Raw genomic sequence first — 18,046 nt, 5'->3', positions numbered from 1 at the left:
AAAAATGAGCTCTAAACTAACTTCTAGGGATTGAAATCTGTAGGGAGATGTCCTGAGATAAATTTCGAATATTGTCGAAAATTGGTCGAATTTTGAAAAAGTTTGCTTTTGAAAAAGTTGTCAAAATTCCACAAGAGTTTTGGAAAACAGATTGCGTCGTGTTTATTTTAAATACATAGTGTATTTATGTTTGTGTAGCAAGATTTAAAAATATTTGGTTAAAAAAAATTTTTTTTGAACTCCAAAAATTGTAATATTTCAGCCAGTAATTCTGGAAAAATGGAAGGAGCTATCGAAGAAATGAGCTAAAAACTAACTTCTAGGGATCGAAATTTATAAAAAGATGTCCTTAGATAAATTTCGAAAATTGTGTAAAATTGGTCGATTTTTGAAAAATTTTGCTTTTGAAAAAGTTGCCAAAAAATTCCCAAAAAATTCTGGGATATAGATTTCGTAGTGATTTTTTTAATAAACATAGCGTGTTTATGCTTCCGGTGCAAGATTTAAAAATATTATCTTAGAGAATATATTTTTTTTTAACTCCAAAAAATTGTAATATTTCAGCGGTTGATTCTGGAAAAATGGAGGCAGTTGTCGAAACTGAGTCCGAAACTAACTTCTAAAGGTTGAACTCTAGAAGAAAATGTCTTTAGATCAATTTCGAAATTTGTCGAAAATTGGTCCAATTTTGACAAAATTTTGATTTTGAAAAGTTGCCAAAATATTCTCAAAAAGTTCTAGAATATATATTTTGTCGTTCTAATTCCAAAAAAATAACGTGTTTATGTACAAGATTTAAAATATTCGTTTAAAAATATATTTTTTTGAACTTCAAAAACTAATATTTCAGTGGGAGTGCGGACGGAGCTATCGAAGAAATGAGTCCGAAAATTTTAAAATATCTCGAATTTTGAAAAATTTTGCTTTTGAAAAAGTTGTCAAAAAATTGCCAAACAAATAGCGGGATACAGATTTTCTCGTGCTTTTATCAAAAACATAAGATGTTTATGCTCCCTGTACAAGATTTAAAACAATTCGTTAGAAAATATATATTTATTTTTGGGCCCCAAAAAACTGTAATACATATTTCAGTTGGTGATTCTGGGACAACGGATGGAATTGTCTAAGAAATGAGTCCGAAATTCCGTTCTGAAGATCGAAATCTATGAGAAAATATTTTTAGATAAATTTCGAAAATTGGTCGAATTTTCCAAAAAATTGTAGGACATAGATTTCGTCTTGCTTATTTCAAAAACGTTGCGTGTTTATCCTCTCGTCGTAAAATTGAAGAATATTCGGTTAGAAAATTTTTTTTTGAACTCCAAAAAATTCTAATACTGAATTCAGTGGGCGATCATGGAAAAATGGTAGGAGCTATTTAAGAAATAAGTCAAAATTAACTCCTGGAGGTTGAAATCTATAAGAAAATGTCTTTAAATAAATTTCGAAATTGTTGCTGTTTATCGAATTTTGAAAAATTTTGCTTTTGAAAACGTTGCTAAAAATTCTCAAAACATTTTGGAAATTTCGTGGTTCTAATTTCAATAATATAGCGTGTTTATGCTCACAGGGTATGATTTAATTTAATTCTGTTCGAATTTTTTTTTAATCCCCAAAAAAATGCAATGGAACTATCGAGGAAATTAGTTCGAAACTAACTTCTGGGATCAAAATCTATAAGATAATGTCTTTAAATAAATTTCGAAAATTAGTTGAATTTTGAAAAATTTTGGGCTACAGATTTTGTCGTGCTTATTTCAGATACATAGCATGTTAATGCTTCCGGAGTAAAATTTAAAAAAGTCGGTTAGGAAAGAATTTTTTGAACTCCAAAAAATTGTAATATTTCAGCGGATGTTTCTGGAAAAATGGTAAGCGGTATTGATGAAATGAGTTCGAAACTAACTTCTGGGGAGCGAAATCTATAGGAAAATGTTTTTAGATAATTTGGAAAATTGTCGAAAATTGGTCGAGTTTTGAAAAAGTTGCCAAAGAATTCTCAAAAAATTGTGGGATACAGATTTTGTCGTGCCTTTTTAAAAACATAGCGTGTTTATGCTCCCGGTGCAAGATTTAAAAATATTAGTTGGAAAATATATTTTTTTGAACCTCAAAAACATTTAAATTTTAGAAATAATTTTTGAAAATTAATAACAGAGGGTTCAGTTCTGATGAAGACGTACTTGGCTCTTTTAGGGTAGAAATTAGTTTAACATAAATAGATGACAGTGTTGAAATTTTTCCGTGTAGCGTGGAAATAACATAACCAATTTACTATAGTGCCAGTGCACCGAGTGATTTTTCAGATGAGTTTACGAATCTTTAAAATACACGTTTGAAAGTTCGTGAAAATGGATTCGTCTTGGATTTTAAGATGAATCTGTTTACGGGAATTTCGTATTTAAAGAGTCGTTTTTAATTTTTTGGGGAAGAACAATAATTCCAACTGTTGTAATTTTTTTAAAATAGTCGGATATTTTGTTTTGTTTTGTCATATTTCTGTACGTTTGATCTTACCACAGAAACTCATTTTGATAATAATTTACATGAATAATTCATTTTGTTTAACAATGAACATAAAATAATAAATAAATACATATACTAATGCCAGCATTTCATTTAAATGTTGCGGCTAGTGCCAGGGGGTTTTTGTCAAATGTAATTAGCAGTAATAACATATAAATTCGCTGTTAGAACATAAAGCAGGAACAACAACTTGTTGGGAAAAGGTCACGCAGTTTTAGGCAGGATAATTAACAAATTGGTTGCTACAAACAATAATAATAAATAATATTGGTTTTTCCAGTTTTGGAAAATTCAGACAGTGCAGTAGAAAAAAGCCTCGATTCTACGGAGAAAGAATTGCCGCAACAAGCATCTCCTATACTCTTTTCTCCAACCTTTTCTCAAATTTTATCCATATTCAAACTTCGGCACCCAGTTGATCTGAGGTTATATATTCCTCAACTTTACGGTCGTTTAATATTGCGTCAGTTCTGTATGGCGTTTCATTTCCTGCGATCAACCCTATGTCCTCTCCGTTGTATTCTTCCTCCGCATCCTAGGATGTGACGTAATTATCACCCCCCACCTGTTATGCTAACAACCGCAACAGATCGATGATGTTGGGTCACGACCAAATCGAGATGTCTTTATGTACAGCAGACAAAGAAACGTCCAATTCTGGTGCAATTAGCCAGAAAACTTATCCGGATTGAATTCGTCCTTCAAGCCTCGTTAGTATTCGCCTTTCCATTAGGAGGGACAAAGATATTAAAAAGCAAACAGCACATTCTTAACGAGTTGGATGTACATGAGGAATACCAGAGATGGCCTGTAAATTACCCTCTTTCAGCATTAACTGCTGCTGGGGTGACATAAATCATGGTTAGTGAGGCTTGCATTTACCTTCCAGAGGTGCTCTGATGTGCTTACAAAGACGAAATGAACATATAAAAAAGTAATAAAGTTTGTGATTGACAGGATTGCAGACGGAATATCGTATCACGGATGTAATAACAAGAAAATGTAGCTAGCTTTATTTATTTAGGGGTTAAATGTACTTTTAATGGATGGTGGGTTTCTAAACAGTATTTATGTAGTAGGTGTGTAAATTTATAGGCAAATCGTTTAGAAAGTGTGCAAGTTTTTATGAAAAAGTTGTAGGTAGAATACATTTCATGTCAATGTTTTTGACTTTATATTCGGAATTCCACTCCATTAGTGTTATTACTGGTTTTAATTTAGGGGAAAAGTTGCAGCAAATATTATCTACGTTGATTCCATCACCACCTTTTCATATCTTTTATACAGCATATGAAAACAGCGATATAGAAACATAAATCTTACTGCAACTCTGTTCGGGACATATCTATGACACTCGTAAACTTGGTTTCTTCTTTCGTAGCACAATTAATGTATTTGTTTGTCTCTGCGACTGGAGGAATTAATATACATATTTTAAGAGAGGTGGCTGACGATTCTAGTTAATTAATTTTTTGTTGTCTATTTCTAGAGTTTATAATTGCTTTAATACAAACTGAATATTTAAATTTACTTAAATTTAACTTAAAATTCTTACAACACTGTACAACATTTTTTAGGATTTTAGTGAATGTAAATAGAGAGTTCTACAAGCAAACGTAGAACATTTAAAGAAGTAGAAGCAACATTGGTAAATTTCTAATTTTTAATCAGACCACAAAAAAGTTGAAGGAAACAGAAACGAAAAAATTGGTCGAAAGTTATTTCGATAATAAATTTAAAAAAATATGTATTTTTCGAACCGTTTTTTGGGGTAACGTCATAGATTGAAATAAATAATACCAGTAACAGCGTAAGAAGTTATGATATCTTATAAATGTGTTTTGTCAACTTATAATTTTTTTGTGTTTGTCTACGATATCTAACTTTTTCTAATGACACTACGTATTTTTTAAATTTCTTGTGGAGCTTGTTTTTGTGAATTCATTAACGTATCATACTTTAATCACTTATACTCCGCCGCTGCCTATGATTCGAACGAATTATGTTACGAAAAGACACTTGTTTATATTTGGTCTGGAGTGCACTTGAAAAAGTTGCCAAAATTCCCAAAAAGTTCTGGTATACAGATTTCGTCGTGCTTATTTCAAATACATAGCGTATTTATACTTCCCTAATATTTCAGCGGGTGATTATAGAAAAATGTAGAAGCTATAGAAGAAATGATTCCGAAATTAAGTAAGATCCTCCAATAAATATCGAAAAAAATGTTAGAGAGATGCAAGCCTTCGGGGTGATAAACACTTTGAAATCGAAAAAAATACTGTTCTGGATTATTTTCAATTTTTTCAATTTTTTTTGCATAATTTGTATTTTTTTTTGTTTTTTTTTCCTAATTTTTTGGATTTTTGGCATATTTCGCATATTTTTCAATTTTTGGAATTTTCTGAATTTTTTGGATATTTCTGATTTTTTTGAATTATTGGATTTCTTGAGTTTGAGTTTATTCGGTTTCTTGCATTTCTTGGGTTTTTTTGAATATTTTGATTTTTAAATTTTTTATTTTTGGATTTTTGGATTCTTTGGATTATTTGGATTCCTTAGATTCTTTCGATTTTTTCGACTCTTTCGAATCTTTCGGTCCTTTCGATTCTTTCGAATCCTTTGGATTCTTTGGATTCTTTGGATTCTCTTTGGATTCTCTTTGGATTATTTGGATTCTCTTTGGATTATTTGGATTCTTTGGGTTTTTTGGATTCTATTTGGATTCTTTGTATTCTTTGTATTCTTTGGATCCTTTGAATCCTTTGAATCTTTTGGATCTTTTGGAGTCTTTGGATTCTTTGGATTCCTTAGATTTTTGGAATCTTTGGAATCTTTGGATTCTTTAGATTCCTTATATTCCTTGGATTCCTTGGATACTTCGAATTCCTTAGAGTCCTTGAATTCCTTGGATTACTTCAATTCCTTGGATTCCTTGGATTCTTTGGATTCCTGGGAGTCTTTTGATTGTTTCGATTGTTTCCATTCTTTCGATTCTTTCCATTATTTCGATTCTTTGGATTATTTGGATTCTTTACATTTTTTGGATTCTCTTTGGATTCTTTGGATTCTTTGAATCCTTTGAATCCTTTGAATCCTTTGAATCCTTTGGATCTTTTGGAGTCCTTGGATTCTTTGGATTCTTTGGATTCTTTGGATTTTTGGATTCCTTACATTCCTTGGATCCCTTGGATTCTTTGGATTTCTTAGATTCCTTGAATTACTTGGATTATTTGAACTCCTTCGATTCCTTGGATTCTTTGGATTCCTGGGAGTCTTTGGATTTATTGGATTCTCTGGATTCTTTCGATTGTTTCGATTGTTTCGATTCTTTCGATTTTTCGGTTCTTTCGATTCTTTCGATTCTTTCGATTCTTTGGATTTTCTTTGGATTCTTTGGATTTTTGGTATTCTCTATAGATTCTCTTTGGATTCTTGGTGTTCTTTGGATTCTTTGTATTCTATGGATCCTTTGAATCATTTGGCGTCTTTGGATTCTTTGGATTTTTTGGATTCTTTGGATTCTTTGGATTTTTTGGATTCCTTGGAATCTTTGGATTCTTTGGATCCTTTGGATTTCTTGGATCCCTTGGATTCTTTGGATTCTTTGTATTCTTGGGAGTCTTTATATTCTTTCGATTCTTTCAAGTCTTTGGATTCCTCGGATTGCTTGGATTCTTTGGATGGTTTGGATTCTCTTTAGATTCTTTGTAATCCTTGAATTTCTTGGATTCTTTGAATTCTTTGGATTCTTTGTATTCTTTGGATCCTTTGAATCATTCGGCGTTTTTGGATTCTTTGGATTTTTTGGATTCTTTGGATTCTTTGGATTATTTGGATTCTTTGGATTCTTTGGATTCTTTGGATTCTTTGGATTCTTTGGATTCCTTTGATTTCTTGGATTCTTTAGATTCTTTGTATTCTTGGGAATCTTTAGATTCGTTCGATTCTTTCGACTGTTTCGACTCTTTCGATTCATTCGAATTTTTCGATTCTTTCAATTCTTTGGATTCCTTGGATTCCTTGGATTCTTTGGATTTTTTGGATTCTCTTTAGATTCTTTGTAATCCTTGAATTCCTTGGATTCTTTGAATTCTTCGAATTTTTTGTAATTTTTGGATTCTTCGGATTCTTTGGATTCTTTGATTCTTTGATTCTTTGATTCTCTGATTCTTTGATTCTTTGATTCTTTGATTTTTTGATTCTTTGATTCTTTGATTCTTTGATTCTTTGATTCTTTGATTCTTTGATTCTTTGATTCTTTGATTCTTTGATTCTTTGATTCTTTGATTCTTTGATTCTTTGATTCTTTGATTCTTTTATTCTTTGATTCTTTGATTCTTTGAAAAAGTTGCCAAAAAGTTCTCAAAAAATTCTGGAATGTAGACGTCGTCGTTCTGATTCCATTCGTGTTTATGTTCCTCCGGTAAGATTTAATTTAATTCTGTTAGAAAATAAATTTTTTTGAACTCCAAAAAATTGTAATATTTCAGCGGGTGCTTATGGAAAAATGGTAGGAGCTATTGAAGAAATGAGTCCGAAACTAACTTCTGGGGATCGAAATCTATAGGAAAATGACTTTAGATAAATTTCGAAAATTGTCGAAAATTGGTCGAATTTTGAAAAATTTTGCGTTTGATAAAGTTGCCAAAATTCCCAAAAAGTTCTGGAATACAGATTTTGTCCTGCTTATTTCAAATACATGGCGCGTTTATGCTTCCGTAATATTTCAGCGGGTGATTATGGAAAAATGGTACAAGCTATCGAAGAAATGATTCCGAAATTAAGTAAGATGCTCCAATACCGAAAAAAATGCTAGTGAGATCCAAGCCTTCGGTGTGATAAACACTTTGCGATCGAAAAAAATACTGTCCTGACTGCGTTTTGAGGTGTCCGCATGGAATTTTTTTCTCAAAAAATGAGATTTTAAAAACATTAAGCAAATTAATAATGTGTAATTTTTTCATGTCAGAAAATCTAATCTGTATTCGATATTTTATGATATCAAGAATTTGGAAAAGAAAAAACAAAAAACAGACAATTTTAGTATGAAAGGGACAATAGATAACATTCCCAGTACATTTATAAAATTTGACAAATCAAAATTGACAGAGACTGCAGACGATGGATTACGATCGGGAAGTGAAAATCAATTAATTTCACAGCTACAAAAAAATCACGTGTGAGTTTCAAGTATCTTTGTCGCTTTAAAAAGTTAGTCGAGCTTCGCTATATGCCGGAGTCAACTTTCTTTGCGTGTTATTTTAGCTCTAGATACACAAATAGTTGTTGTCTTTCCAAACAGGTTTTATTCAAATAAGTTTTTTATTGTTTTGCTCAGATCCTCAACCCAGGCGCTGTTTAAAGACTACGTAAAGAGTGTGTAGAGCCCGAGTTCATATTTATTCAAAGCAAATTGTTGTTTTAATTAAATTTTGGAACTACTAACTTTATTTCATTTAAATTAGGCTACAATGGAGACAAATTAGTAACATCAAGATTTATGAGTAATTAAGTTCAGCTGATATTTTGAATGATAAAGAATTTTTTGTGTTTTTGAAACTGATTTCAATAGCACGTCGACCGTCGCAGCGAATCTCAACCAAATTCAAATTTTTTAAGTTAAAGTACACTCGTTATAGTTTACGACAATTTTAAACTACTTATAAGTTTTTTTAAGAAAAGAGTCCTAGCAGTGAGATGGATAATGAAAACAATTAAGTACAGAGAAAGCAAAGAAAAGAGTAAGAAACGACAACTGTGTCATAAATATGAGCATGAATAGTAAAATAATTAATGTAGTACTTTTCGCGTCACTCACTTTACAAATTGAATTCAACAGAAAAGCTGAATACATAAAGAAAACAGCGATTTTTGTCTTCTTTTCTGACAATTTCGCATCCGATACGCTCGAGAAACTAACTTGAAGTAGTTAATTTAAAGTACATTTTACAAAGAAATGCAGCTAACAGCGTCCTCGGAGCCATATTCCACTATCTCTGATCGCGAAATTCTAAACATTAATAAACCCATTTGACTCGCTTCTCGCGCATATTTAAAGCAAAAATCGTTCGGAACACCTCCGTTGCACATAATGAAATCTGGTGCAAACGTTGCGAAACGAGCTTAAGCTGGTCCTGCTGCGATTTATCACGGCAACGAAAGCGTCTGCTAAGTTTTGGAGCCGTCGAGGTAACTAACACTGGCCGCTTGGCAATTCCAGACAAATTCACGACATCCTTTAGAATTTCCGTTGGTGCCATTGTGGTGGTTTATATTGTGGAAAAGTTTAAGAAAACTCTGGAGAGAACAGCGGAGTTCTGGAATCGATAAGTGGTGTCCATGCGGTGCACCGGGCAGGGGCGGCTCGTGTTGTCAGAAACAGGTGAGAAACAGTTTGTATCAAAATAAAAGTGGTAAAGTAGTTTTTTAGATGCGCTAAATGTGTTTGGAGAAATGATAGTAATGAATGAATAAGCATCATATTTACAATGTACTAAATCAAGCTTCCGCTTTCAAGCTAAAAGCAATGGCGTACAGAATTTCGGTATCTCAATACCTTCATCTGTTGTAAATTTAAGTAAATTGGCATTTTATTTACTGACATTACTTGACGAGCCGCCACTGGCACTGGACCGTTACCAAAAACGAAGAAAACAGGGCCGTACTGGCACAGTGAGCGTCTGATGTACAAACAAAACATAAAATATAAGTTGCCAAAGCAATCATTTCTTGGACGTCTCCCTGGAGTGCACTGTAATTGGGGACCGCTATGAATTATAAATTTTCTTTGGCTTCGGCAAAAAACTCACTGCTTTCATAACTCAGGGAACACACACGGTACGGGAAAATTAAGTTACGTGATCTGACACATGCGTTGTCATACATGTTTAATGAGCTCGATACTAGTGCGTTGTTACGCGAAATGTTGAGGTTTATGCCCCTACAAGAGCATGGTGGAAAATTTTAAAGCGATCTCAAGTGATCAAAGTTACAATAGCGTGCATAACGTCTTTGACAGCAATACAAGGTCGATGTCGGTGGAGCGTAAAAGAATATATGAAGTGCTTTAAAGTACATTATTTATAAGCTGTCGGCTGATATTGATACTGATATTGCGAGTAGGTTTTCGAGCGAACGATTTAATCCATATATGGAGGTGTGACGGTGTCACAAGTAACATCCTTTTGCATGTTAAGGTACATACTTGAGTTGGTTATGATAATAAATGAATTGTGCTTTTAATTTACAAATACGACATTAATTAATAAATAACATATTCATGTACTTGTGGTTTATGAATTTTACCTTGGTTTTTTACTATACGCATCCATATTTTTGCAAAAAATTCTAAATATATAATAACATTTTACTACAATATAAGAATAACACTGTCGATTAGCTCAATTGGGTAAAAAGGTTGTGGGTTCGATCCCTTCGTGGGTCACTTTTTTCAGCAATCTTTTTTCTAGAAGTTTCTGAAAGTAGTAAATCGGAAATTCGTGTTTTGGTATATAATAATTGCATACTCGCAGTGTCGTCAAACTTTGCACAAATGCTACTCCAGAGAGTGGTAATTTTAAATCAGTCTGTTAGGAAGCAATAATCACAGTGTAATGAAACTTTGCATACACCCGGGAGAGTTTCGTTGCTTCTCGGGAGAAACCCCATCCTCAACCACAACCGAGCAAACACCCTGTTGACGAAGGTAAAGCAACATATAGGAATATTGAGTATTGGTCATTTCTTGTTCTAGAGCCCTAAACTGGTATTTATGAAAACGCTCTTTTGGAAAGCACCGACTTATTTGCAGTGTAATGTAAGCCTGCTAAGGTCATTTAAAGTAGCATATAAAAAATTGTTCTAAAGTTATTAGACCGCGGCCTTTTATTCCAAAAATTATAACATTTGATTTTATCGTACCCCTATAAGTAGAAATAGTTATTTATATCTAAGATTTTGTATGTACCACGGGTGTTATCTGAAATTTATACCCTCGGTCGAAAAAAATTACAAAATTTTATCTTGCAGTTTAGTTTTTGACATTTACAAAAAAAGTTATTTTTGCACATTCTTTTATTGGTCGCATTTACTCCAGAAGAACTAATGTAAGTATTTCCTCGGATTTTTGGAATTTTGGATTTTTTTGATTTTTTCATTTTTTGGATTCTTGATATATTCGATCTTTTGGATTTTTGGAATTATTGGATTTCTTGAGTTTCTTTGTTTTTTTTTTTGGATTTCTTCGGTACTTTGGGTTTTTTTGTTTTTATGGATTATTTTCAAGTTTTTCTACTTTTTTTGCATAACTTGTATGTTTTTTGGTTTTTTTATTTCCTAATTTTTTTGTGATTTTTGGCATATATCTGGAATATTTTTCAATTTTTGGATTTTTTTGAATTTTTTGAATATTTCCGACTTTTTTGAATTATTGGAATTCTTGAGATCGAGTTTATTGGGTTTCTTGAATTTCTTGGGTATTTTGGAATTTTTTGATTTTTAAATTTTTTATTTTTGGATTTTTGGGATTCTTTGGATTTTTTGGATTCTTTGGATTTTTTGGATTTTCTTTGGATTTTTTGTATTCTTGGTATTCTTTGGATCCTTTGAATCCTTTGGATCTTTTGGAGTTTTTGGATTCTTTGGATTCTTTGGATTGCTTAGATTTTTGGAATCTTTGGATTCTTTGGATTTTTTGGAGTCCTTATATTCCTTGGATTCTTTGGACTCCTTAGATTCCTTAGATTCCTTGAATTCCTTGGATTACTTGAATTCCTTGGATTCTTTGGATTCTTTGGATTCCTGGGAGTCTTTGGATTCGTTGGATTGTCTGGATTCTTTCGATTCTTTCGATTCTTTCGATTTTTCGATTCTTTCGATTCTTTCGAATTTTTGGATTTTATTTGGATTCTTTCGATTTTTTGGATTCTCTTTAGGTTCTCTTTGAATTCTTCGAATTCTTTAGGTTCTTGGGATTCTTTGTATTCTTTGGATTCGTTGGATTCTTCGGATTCTTCGAAGTCTTCGAATTCTTTCTATTCTTTGGATTCTTTGAATTCTTTGGATTCTTTAGATAATTGGAATCTTTGGATTCTTTGGATTCCTTATATTCCTTGGATTCGGAAAGGTACAATCGGCCCAAAGGCGAGGCCGAAGTGCCGGCTGGTTACTGTCAGTCCCCATAAATTAAGAATCCAGAATCTAATTCCTTGGACCCCTTGGATTCTTTGGAGTCCTTAGATTCCTTGGATCTCTTGGATTCTTTGAATTCCTTGGATTTTTTGGATTCTTTGAATTTTTTGGATTCCTGGGAGTCTTTGGATTCTTTAGAGTCTCTGGATTCTCTGGATTCTTTCGATTCTTTCGACTTTTTCAATTCTTTCGACTTTTTCGACTCTTTCGACTCTTTGGACTCATTCGACCCTTTCGACTTTTTAGAATTCTTCGGATTATTCGTATTATTTCGATTCTTTCGATTCTTTGAATTCTTTGGATTCCTTGGATTCCTTGGATTTTTGGAATCTTTGGATTCTTTGGATTCCTTATATTCCTTGGATTCGGGAAGGTACAATGGGCCTAAGTGCCAGCTAGCTACGGTCAGCCCCCATAAATTAAGAATCCAGAATCCAATTCCTTGGACTCCTTGGATTCTTTGGATTCCTTAGATTACTTGGATCTCTTGGATTCTTTAAATTCCTTGTTTTTTTTTTGGATTCTTTGCATTCTTTGAATTTTTTGGATTCCTGGGAGTCTTTGGATTCTTTGGAGTCTCTGGATTCTCTAGATTCTTTCGATTCTTTCAGCTTTTTCGACTTCTTCGACCCTTTCGACTTTTTCGACGTTTTTGACTTTTTCTACTCTTTCCATTCTTTCGATGCTTTCGATTCTTTCGATTCTTTCGATTCTTTCGATTCTTTCGATTCTTTCGATTCTTTCGATTCTTTCGATTCTTTCGATTCTTTTGATTCTTTCGATTCTTTCGATTCTTTGGATTTTCTTTGGATTCTCTGGATTTTTTGTATTCTCTTTAGATTCTTTTTGTATTCTTTGTATTCTTTGGATCCTTTGAATCATTTGGCGTCTTTAAATTATTCCAATTCTTCGAATTCTTTCGATTCTTTGGATTCTTTGAATTCTTTGGATTCTTAGGATTCCTTGAATTTTTGGAATCTTTGGATTCTTTGGATTCCTTATATTTCTTGGATTCGGGAAGGTACAATGGGCCCAAAGGTGAGGCCTAAGTGCCGGCTGGCTACGGTCAGCACCCATAAATTAAGAATCCAGAATCCAATCCTTGGACTCCTTGGATTCTTTGGATTCCTTAGATTCCTTGTATCTCTTGGATTCTTTGAATTCCTTGGCTTTTTGGATTCTTTGAATTTTTTGGATTCCTGGGAGTCTTTGGATTCTTTGGAGTCTCTGGATTCTCTGGATTCTTTCGATTCTTTCGATTTTTTCAATTCTTTCGACTTTTTCGACTCTTTGGACTCTTTGGACTCATTCGACCCTTTCTACTTTTTCGACATTTTTGACTATTTCTACTCTTTCCATTCTTTCGACGCTTTTGATTCTTTCGATTCTTTCGGTTCTTTCGATTCTTACTTACTTACTTACTTACTTACTTACTTACTTACTTTATTGACGGAAAAACATCCTTAAACAATACAAAGAAAAAATAATAAAATCACATGAGATTCTTACAATATTTTTAAAATAAGATTTGCCTTAACTTAGCTTGACATTTAGGAAATGTATCTGAATAAAAATCAATTCTGCTATAAATAGAATTACAAGTAAATAATATATTATTAAGTGGTGAAAATAACAAATAATTCGTAAAATTGAATTTAATGTAGAACAAGGGAGCTTGTCTAACATTGAACTGAGGAACATAGAAGTTAATAGAATTAAGAATATCAGAATCGCACATATTGTTTAAAAGTTTATACATAAAACAAATTTTGTAAAAATCACGACGTACACTTAATAAAGACAAACCCAAATAAGATTTACTAAGACTAGTAGAATGAGAGACCTTAAGTGGTAATTTGAACAAAATAGATTTGACAAACTTATTTTGAATGCGTTCAATTCTATTCTTATGTATCTGATATATAGGATCCCACAGTATGCACCCATATTCCAAAACTGAACGGACCAATGATGAATATAATACTAGAGAAGTACGAATATCATTAAAATCATGACAGTATCTCTTTATACACCCTAATACTTTATTCGCTTTTGAAACAATATATTCGTAATGCAGGACAAAGGATAATTTGCTGTCTAAAATGATACCATGGTCTTTTACGGAAGAAAGAACTTTTAAGGGATTATTGTCAATAGCATAACACGGAATTGATGCCAGAATTTTACGACTAATAGTTATTTATGTACCAAGTCAGTAAAGTGATTCTTTATCGAACGAGTCTGAGATTATGAGCCGAGCGAGCGAAGCGAGCGAGGCGAGTAACAGGCGAGATCGATAAAGATCCTTTACTGACGTGGTGCATACAAATTTTTATCGCCAACCTTAAAAATTTATAATTAAAAATAATGGAAATGTTATGACTTATCACATTTTATTATGACAGTAAACGTATAATAACAATGAGTCAAAAGATATCTACTTATTACTTGTTATATTAAATGTAAATGTACAACCTGACGGATTATAAAAATTGAGTCCTGAAGTCGAAGGAGTTTGAAGTGAAAATGTTTGAGGATTAGCCGTGCTAATAATTTCATTAGGTGAATCTTGAGTAAAATTATCATTGGTAACAAATATGTTGTCAGTTTGACTTTCACCTAAAATTGTCTCTGCGATTTTCATTTTATTGAGCACAGATTCCTCAAGGAAACTCTGCAATCGTATCAGAACTTTTCTCGTTGGAACCGTGACAGTGACAGACAGAATGTCATACAGTCATGGTTATGTTGACAATTATAAGCGGCAGGTAAAGTGCTTGATTTTTACAGTAAAATAAAGTGTTTGTTTACTTCCGAAAATCGCTATGGTAATGCATGTCTCTATTGCCGGTTGGCGATAATAGTATATTATTTGACAAGCGCATAATGTAGCATATTATTCACGAGGATGAAAATTACACACGAGCCGCAGGCGAGTGTGTAAATCATCCGTGTGAATAATAGCCATTATGCGCTAGTTAAATACGACGTTTTATCTACGACTCTAAACAAATTATACACGTTTCACAAATAATAATTTATTTCAGAAACAATAAACAAAACAAATAAGTAATTAATTATTATTATTACTTGTCTTAGCAAGAAAATTAAATGTAAAATGGCCACTGCAGTTTGAAATCTGTATTGGCTTGCCTTTCATGTCAACACTGACATTACTACTGAGGGAATGGGAATTTTTAACAAAATTACTAGTTTCTCTTAAACCACAATTAGTTTCACTTGATGTACATGGGGGAGATGGATTCATCACAACATTATCGCAGTTTACAGCAGCATACTCCTCTATGTTTTCACAGTTTTCTGCCATTACAGGAGCTCGAATTGATGTACATGGTGTTGACGAGGGATTCACCTGTTTAAAAATTTTCTTTGATGTTTCTAGTTTGTATTTCACACTGTTATCTATGTAGCCCTCTGCCACGGAGGAGCTTTTCCATCCTCCGTGGCGTTTTAAATCGGTTATGTCCCCTCCACCATCCACCAATAAAGTAGCCGAGGATCTACGAAAAGAGTGTCTAGTAAATAATTCTGGATTTGGGAGCCCCAAATATGCTGCAACTTCTTTCGGCATACCACCAAATTTATTGATACCTATTCTCTGCATAGTACATTTACCATTCTGGTAATTAAGGAAAAACACATCTGATTGCACTTCAGCTGGACGTAAATCAAGATACTTTTTGCATATTAAATAGTAATCTTCAGTTACTGTGAAAGATCTTCTAATCTTTGTTTTAGTGTTGGGCAGTGTTACCAAAAAAGCTGAATTCAAATCTTTGATGTCTTGAATTCGCATTGAATGCAGTTCTTGAGTCCTACATGCACCCATTATGCCCATTATCAAAGCCACCTTTAAAAAAATAATAAATGAGAACCTACAACATAATTTTGAAACAATAATTTCTTACCTTCGTTGCTAGATATTTTACATCAGGGGCTTCAGTGATGAATTTAGTTATTTGTTGAGGACTAAGCGTTTTCGCTTTCTTTGGCTGGTAATTTTCTCCTTGACGCTTTAAGAATGCTCTTAATTTATGGTACTGTTCTATATTAATGTTATGATTGATGTTGAGAGTACTTCGTAGCATGGAGTAATAAGTCCACAGCGTAGAAATTTTGTATTTACTTGATAAGTCTGCAAAGTATGCTAATATCACCCGTTCGGAAAATGAGGTAATCTTCTTTTCTTGTTTCCACTTCATGAATTGATTGTACGCTATTTTGTACAATTTTTGAGATTTCTCTGGTAACAGGTTAACAGCACCAGCTGCTTCTGCCACTTCGGGAGGTGTGCCAGGAAGATTTTCAGTGTTTTCATCCATTATAACTGATGATAACCTCTTATAAAAACACTCGTCGGTAATAAATTTTCGCAAGAAATCAAAATTCAAAACAATACGCACAATGGCGGCTAAGCGTCCGTAGTAGCAGGTGGCAACGTAAACAACGTCAGAGCCATCTACAATCTACAATCGCGAAATACGAATTCCGTTTAGATTGTAAATTTAAATTTTAAATCCTACACAGAATAATAACTGTTAAATATATAACACGTAAAAAACGAATACATACATAGTTTTGACGTTTATATTTTTCTAGAAAAAAAGGAACAGTATTTTAGGACATTTTGAAATAAATCCATTATTCACTAGTGTTTAATGAATATTATATTATATATTAATATGGGGTATTATGTATCTATAGTTACGTACATAATGCGTCTATTATTAAAGAGTCGTAGATAAAACATATTACTTGACATTTGCTATAATTTAATTTCATTAAGTTATCCTTACACCACAATGAGAGTTTCTTCTTTGGATTTTCTTTGGATTCTTTGGATTTTTTGGATTCTCTTTAGATTCTCTTTGGATTCTTTGTATTCTTTGGATACTTTGAATGATTTGGCGTCTTTAGATTCTTCGAATTCTTCGGATTCTTCGTATTATTTCGATTCTTTCGATTCTTTGAATTCTCTGGATTCTTTGGATTCCTTGGATTTTTGGAATCTTTGGATTCTTTGGATTCCTTATATTCCTTGGATTCAGGAAGGTACAATGGGCCCAAAGGCGAGGCCTAAGCGCCGGCTAGCTACGGTCAGCCTCCATAAATTATGAAACCAGAATCCAATTCCTTGGACTCCTTGGATTCTTTGAATTCCTTAGATTCCTTGGATCTCTTGGATTTTTTGGATTCCTGCAAGTCTTTAGATTCTTTGGAGTCTCTGGATTCTCTAGATTCTTTCGATTCTTTCGACTTTTTCGATTCTTTCGACTTTTTCGATTCTTTCGACTCTTTGGACTCATTCGACCCTTTCGGCTTTTTCGACGTTTTTGACTCTTTCTACTCTTTCCATTCTTTCGATGCTTTCGATTCTTTCGATTCTTTCGATTCTTTCGATTCTTTCGATTCTTTCGATTCTTTCGACTTTTTCGATTCTTTCGACTCTTTGGACTCATTCGACCCTTTCGGCTTTTTCGACGTTTTTGACTCTTTCTACTCTTTCCATTCTTTCGATGCTTTCGATTCTTTCGATTCTTTCGATTCTTTCGATTCTTTCGATTCTTTCGATTCTTTTGATTCTTTCGATTCTTTCGATTTTTTCGATTCTTTCGATTCTTTCGATTTTTCGATTCTTTCGATTGTTTCGATTCTTTCGATTCTTTCAATTTTTTCGATTCTTTCGATTCTTTCGATTCTTTCGATTCTTTCGATTCTTTCGATTCTTTCGATTCTTTCGATTTTTCGATTCTTTCGATTCTTTCGATTCTTTGAATTTTTTGGATTCTCTTTAGATTCTCTTTGGATTCTTTGTATTCTTTGGATTCTTTGTATTCTTTGGATTCTTCGTATTCTTTGAATTCTTTGTATTCTTTGGATCCTTTGAATCATTTGGCGTCTTTGGATTCTTTGGATGCTTTGGATTCTTTGGATTCTTTGTATTCTTTGGATTCCTTGGAATCTTTGGATTCTTTGGATTCTTTGGATTCCTTGGATTCTTTGGATTCTTTGTATTCTTGAGAGTCTTTAGATTCTTTCGATTCTTTCTATTTTACAGTCATGGAATTGTTCATGTAAACCACGTGTCAGGAAATTCACTTATTCAGGCTTCATTCTTTTATTTATCATGTTACATCAAAGTCTTTAGATGTTTTACTCAAGTATTACTACATTTCTTAACTAATCAGTCGAGATTGCTAATAGTTCAAGATAGCAGTTTAACTATTAACTAATCTTAAACGTTGATCCATTTTGAGAGGAAGGATCTTGAAATTTCAATCAGAATCGAAGAACAGGAGGGCTTTCT

General features: G+C 32.9%; 2 protein-coding genes across 3 annotated transcripts in view; both read right to left on the bottom strand.

Moving 5' to 3' along the window:
• The window catches only part of LOC135134087 (nephrin-like), a 494,536-nt gene that overhangs the window by 59,255 nt on the left and 417,235 nt on the right, over positions 1–18,046 (bottom strand). The window lies entirely within an intron of this gene.
• LOC135134613 (uncharacterized) lies at positions 2,924–16,243 on the bottom strand. Its single transcript, XM_064063335.1, has 3 exons — positions 15,648–16,243; positions 14,891–15,589; positions 2,924–3,061 (listed from the first exon to the last, which is right to left on the bottom strand). Exons 1-3 carry the CDS (start codon positions 16,059–16,061, stop codon positions 2,924–2,926), a joined length of 1,251 nt encoding a protein of 416 aa, XP_063919405.1. The 5' UTR covers positions 16,062–16,243.

Source organism: Zophobas morio, unplaced genomic scaffold (assembly GCF_036711695.1).
Source record: "Zophobas morio isolate AGI-343-1 ecotype UQ-CSIRO unplaced genomic scaffold, CSIRO_AGI_Zmor_V1 ptg000023l, whole genome shotgun sequence".
Taxonomy (NCBI): domain Eukaryota; kingdom Metazoa; phylum Arthropoda; class Insecta; order Coleoptera; family Tenebrionidae; genus Zophobas; species Zophobas morio.
The sequence above is the reverse complement of the archived record's forward strand: the minus strand, read 5'-3'. Positions and strand labels throughout refer to the sequence as shown.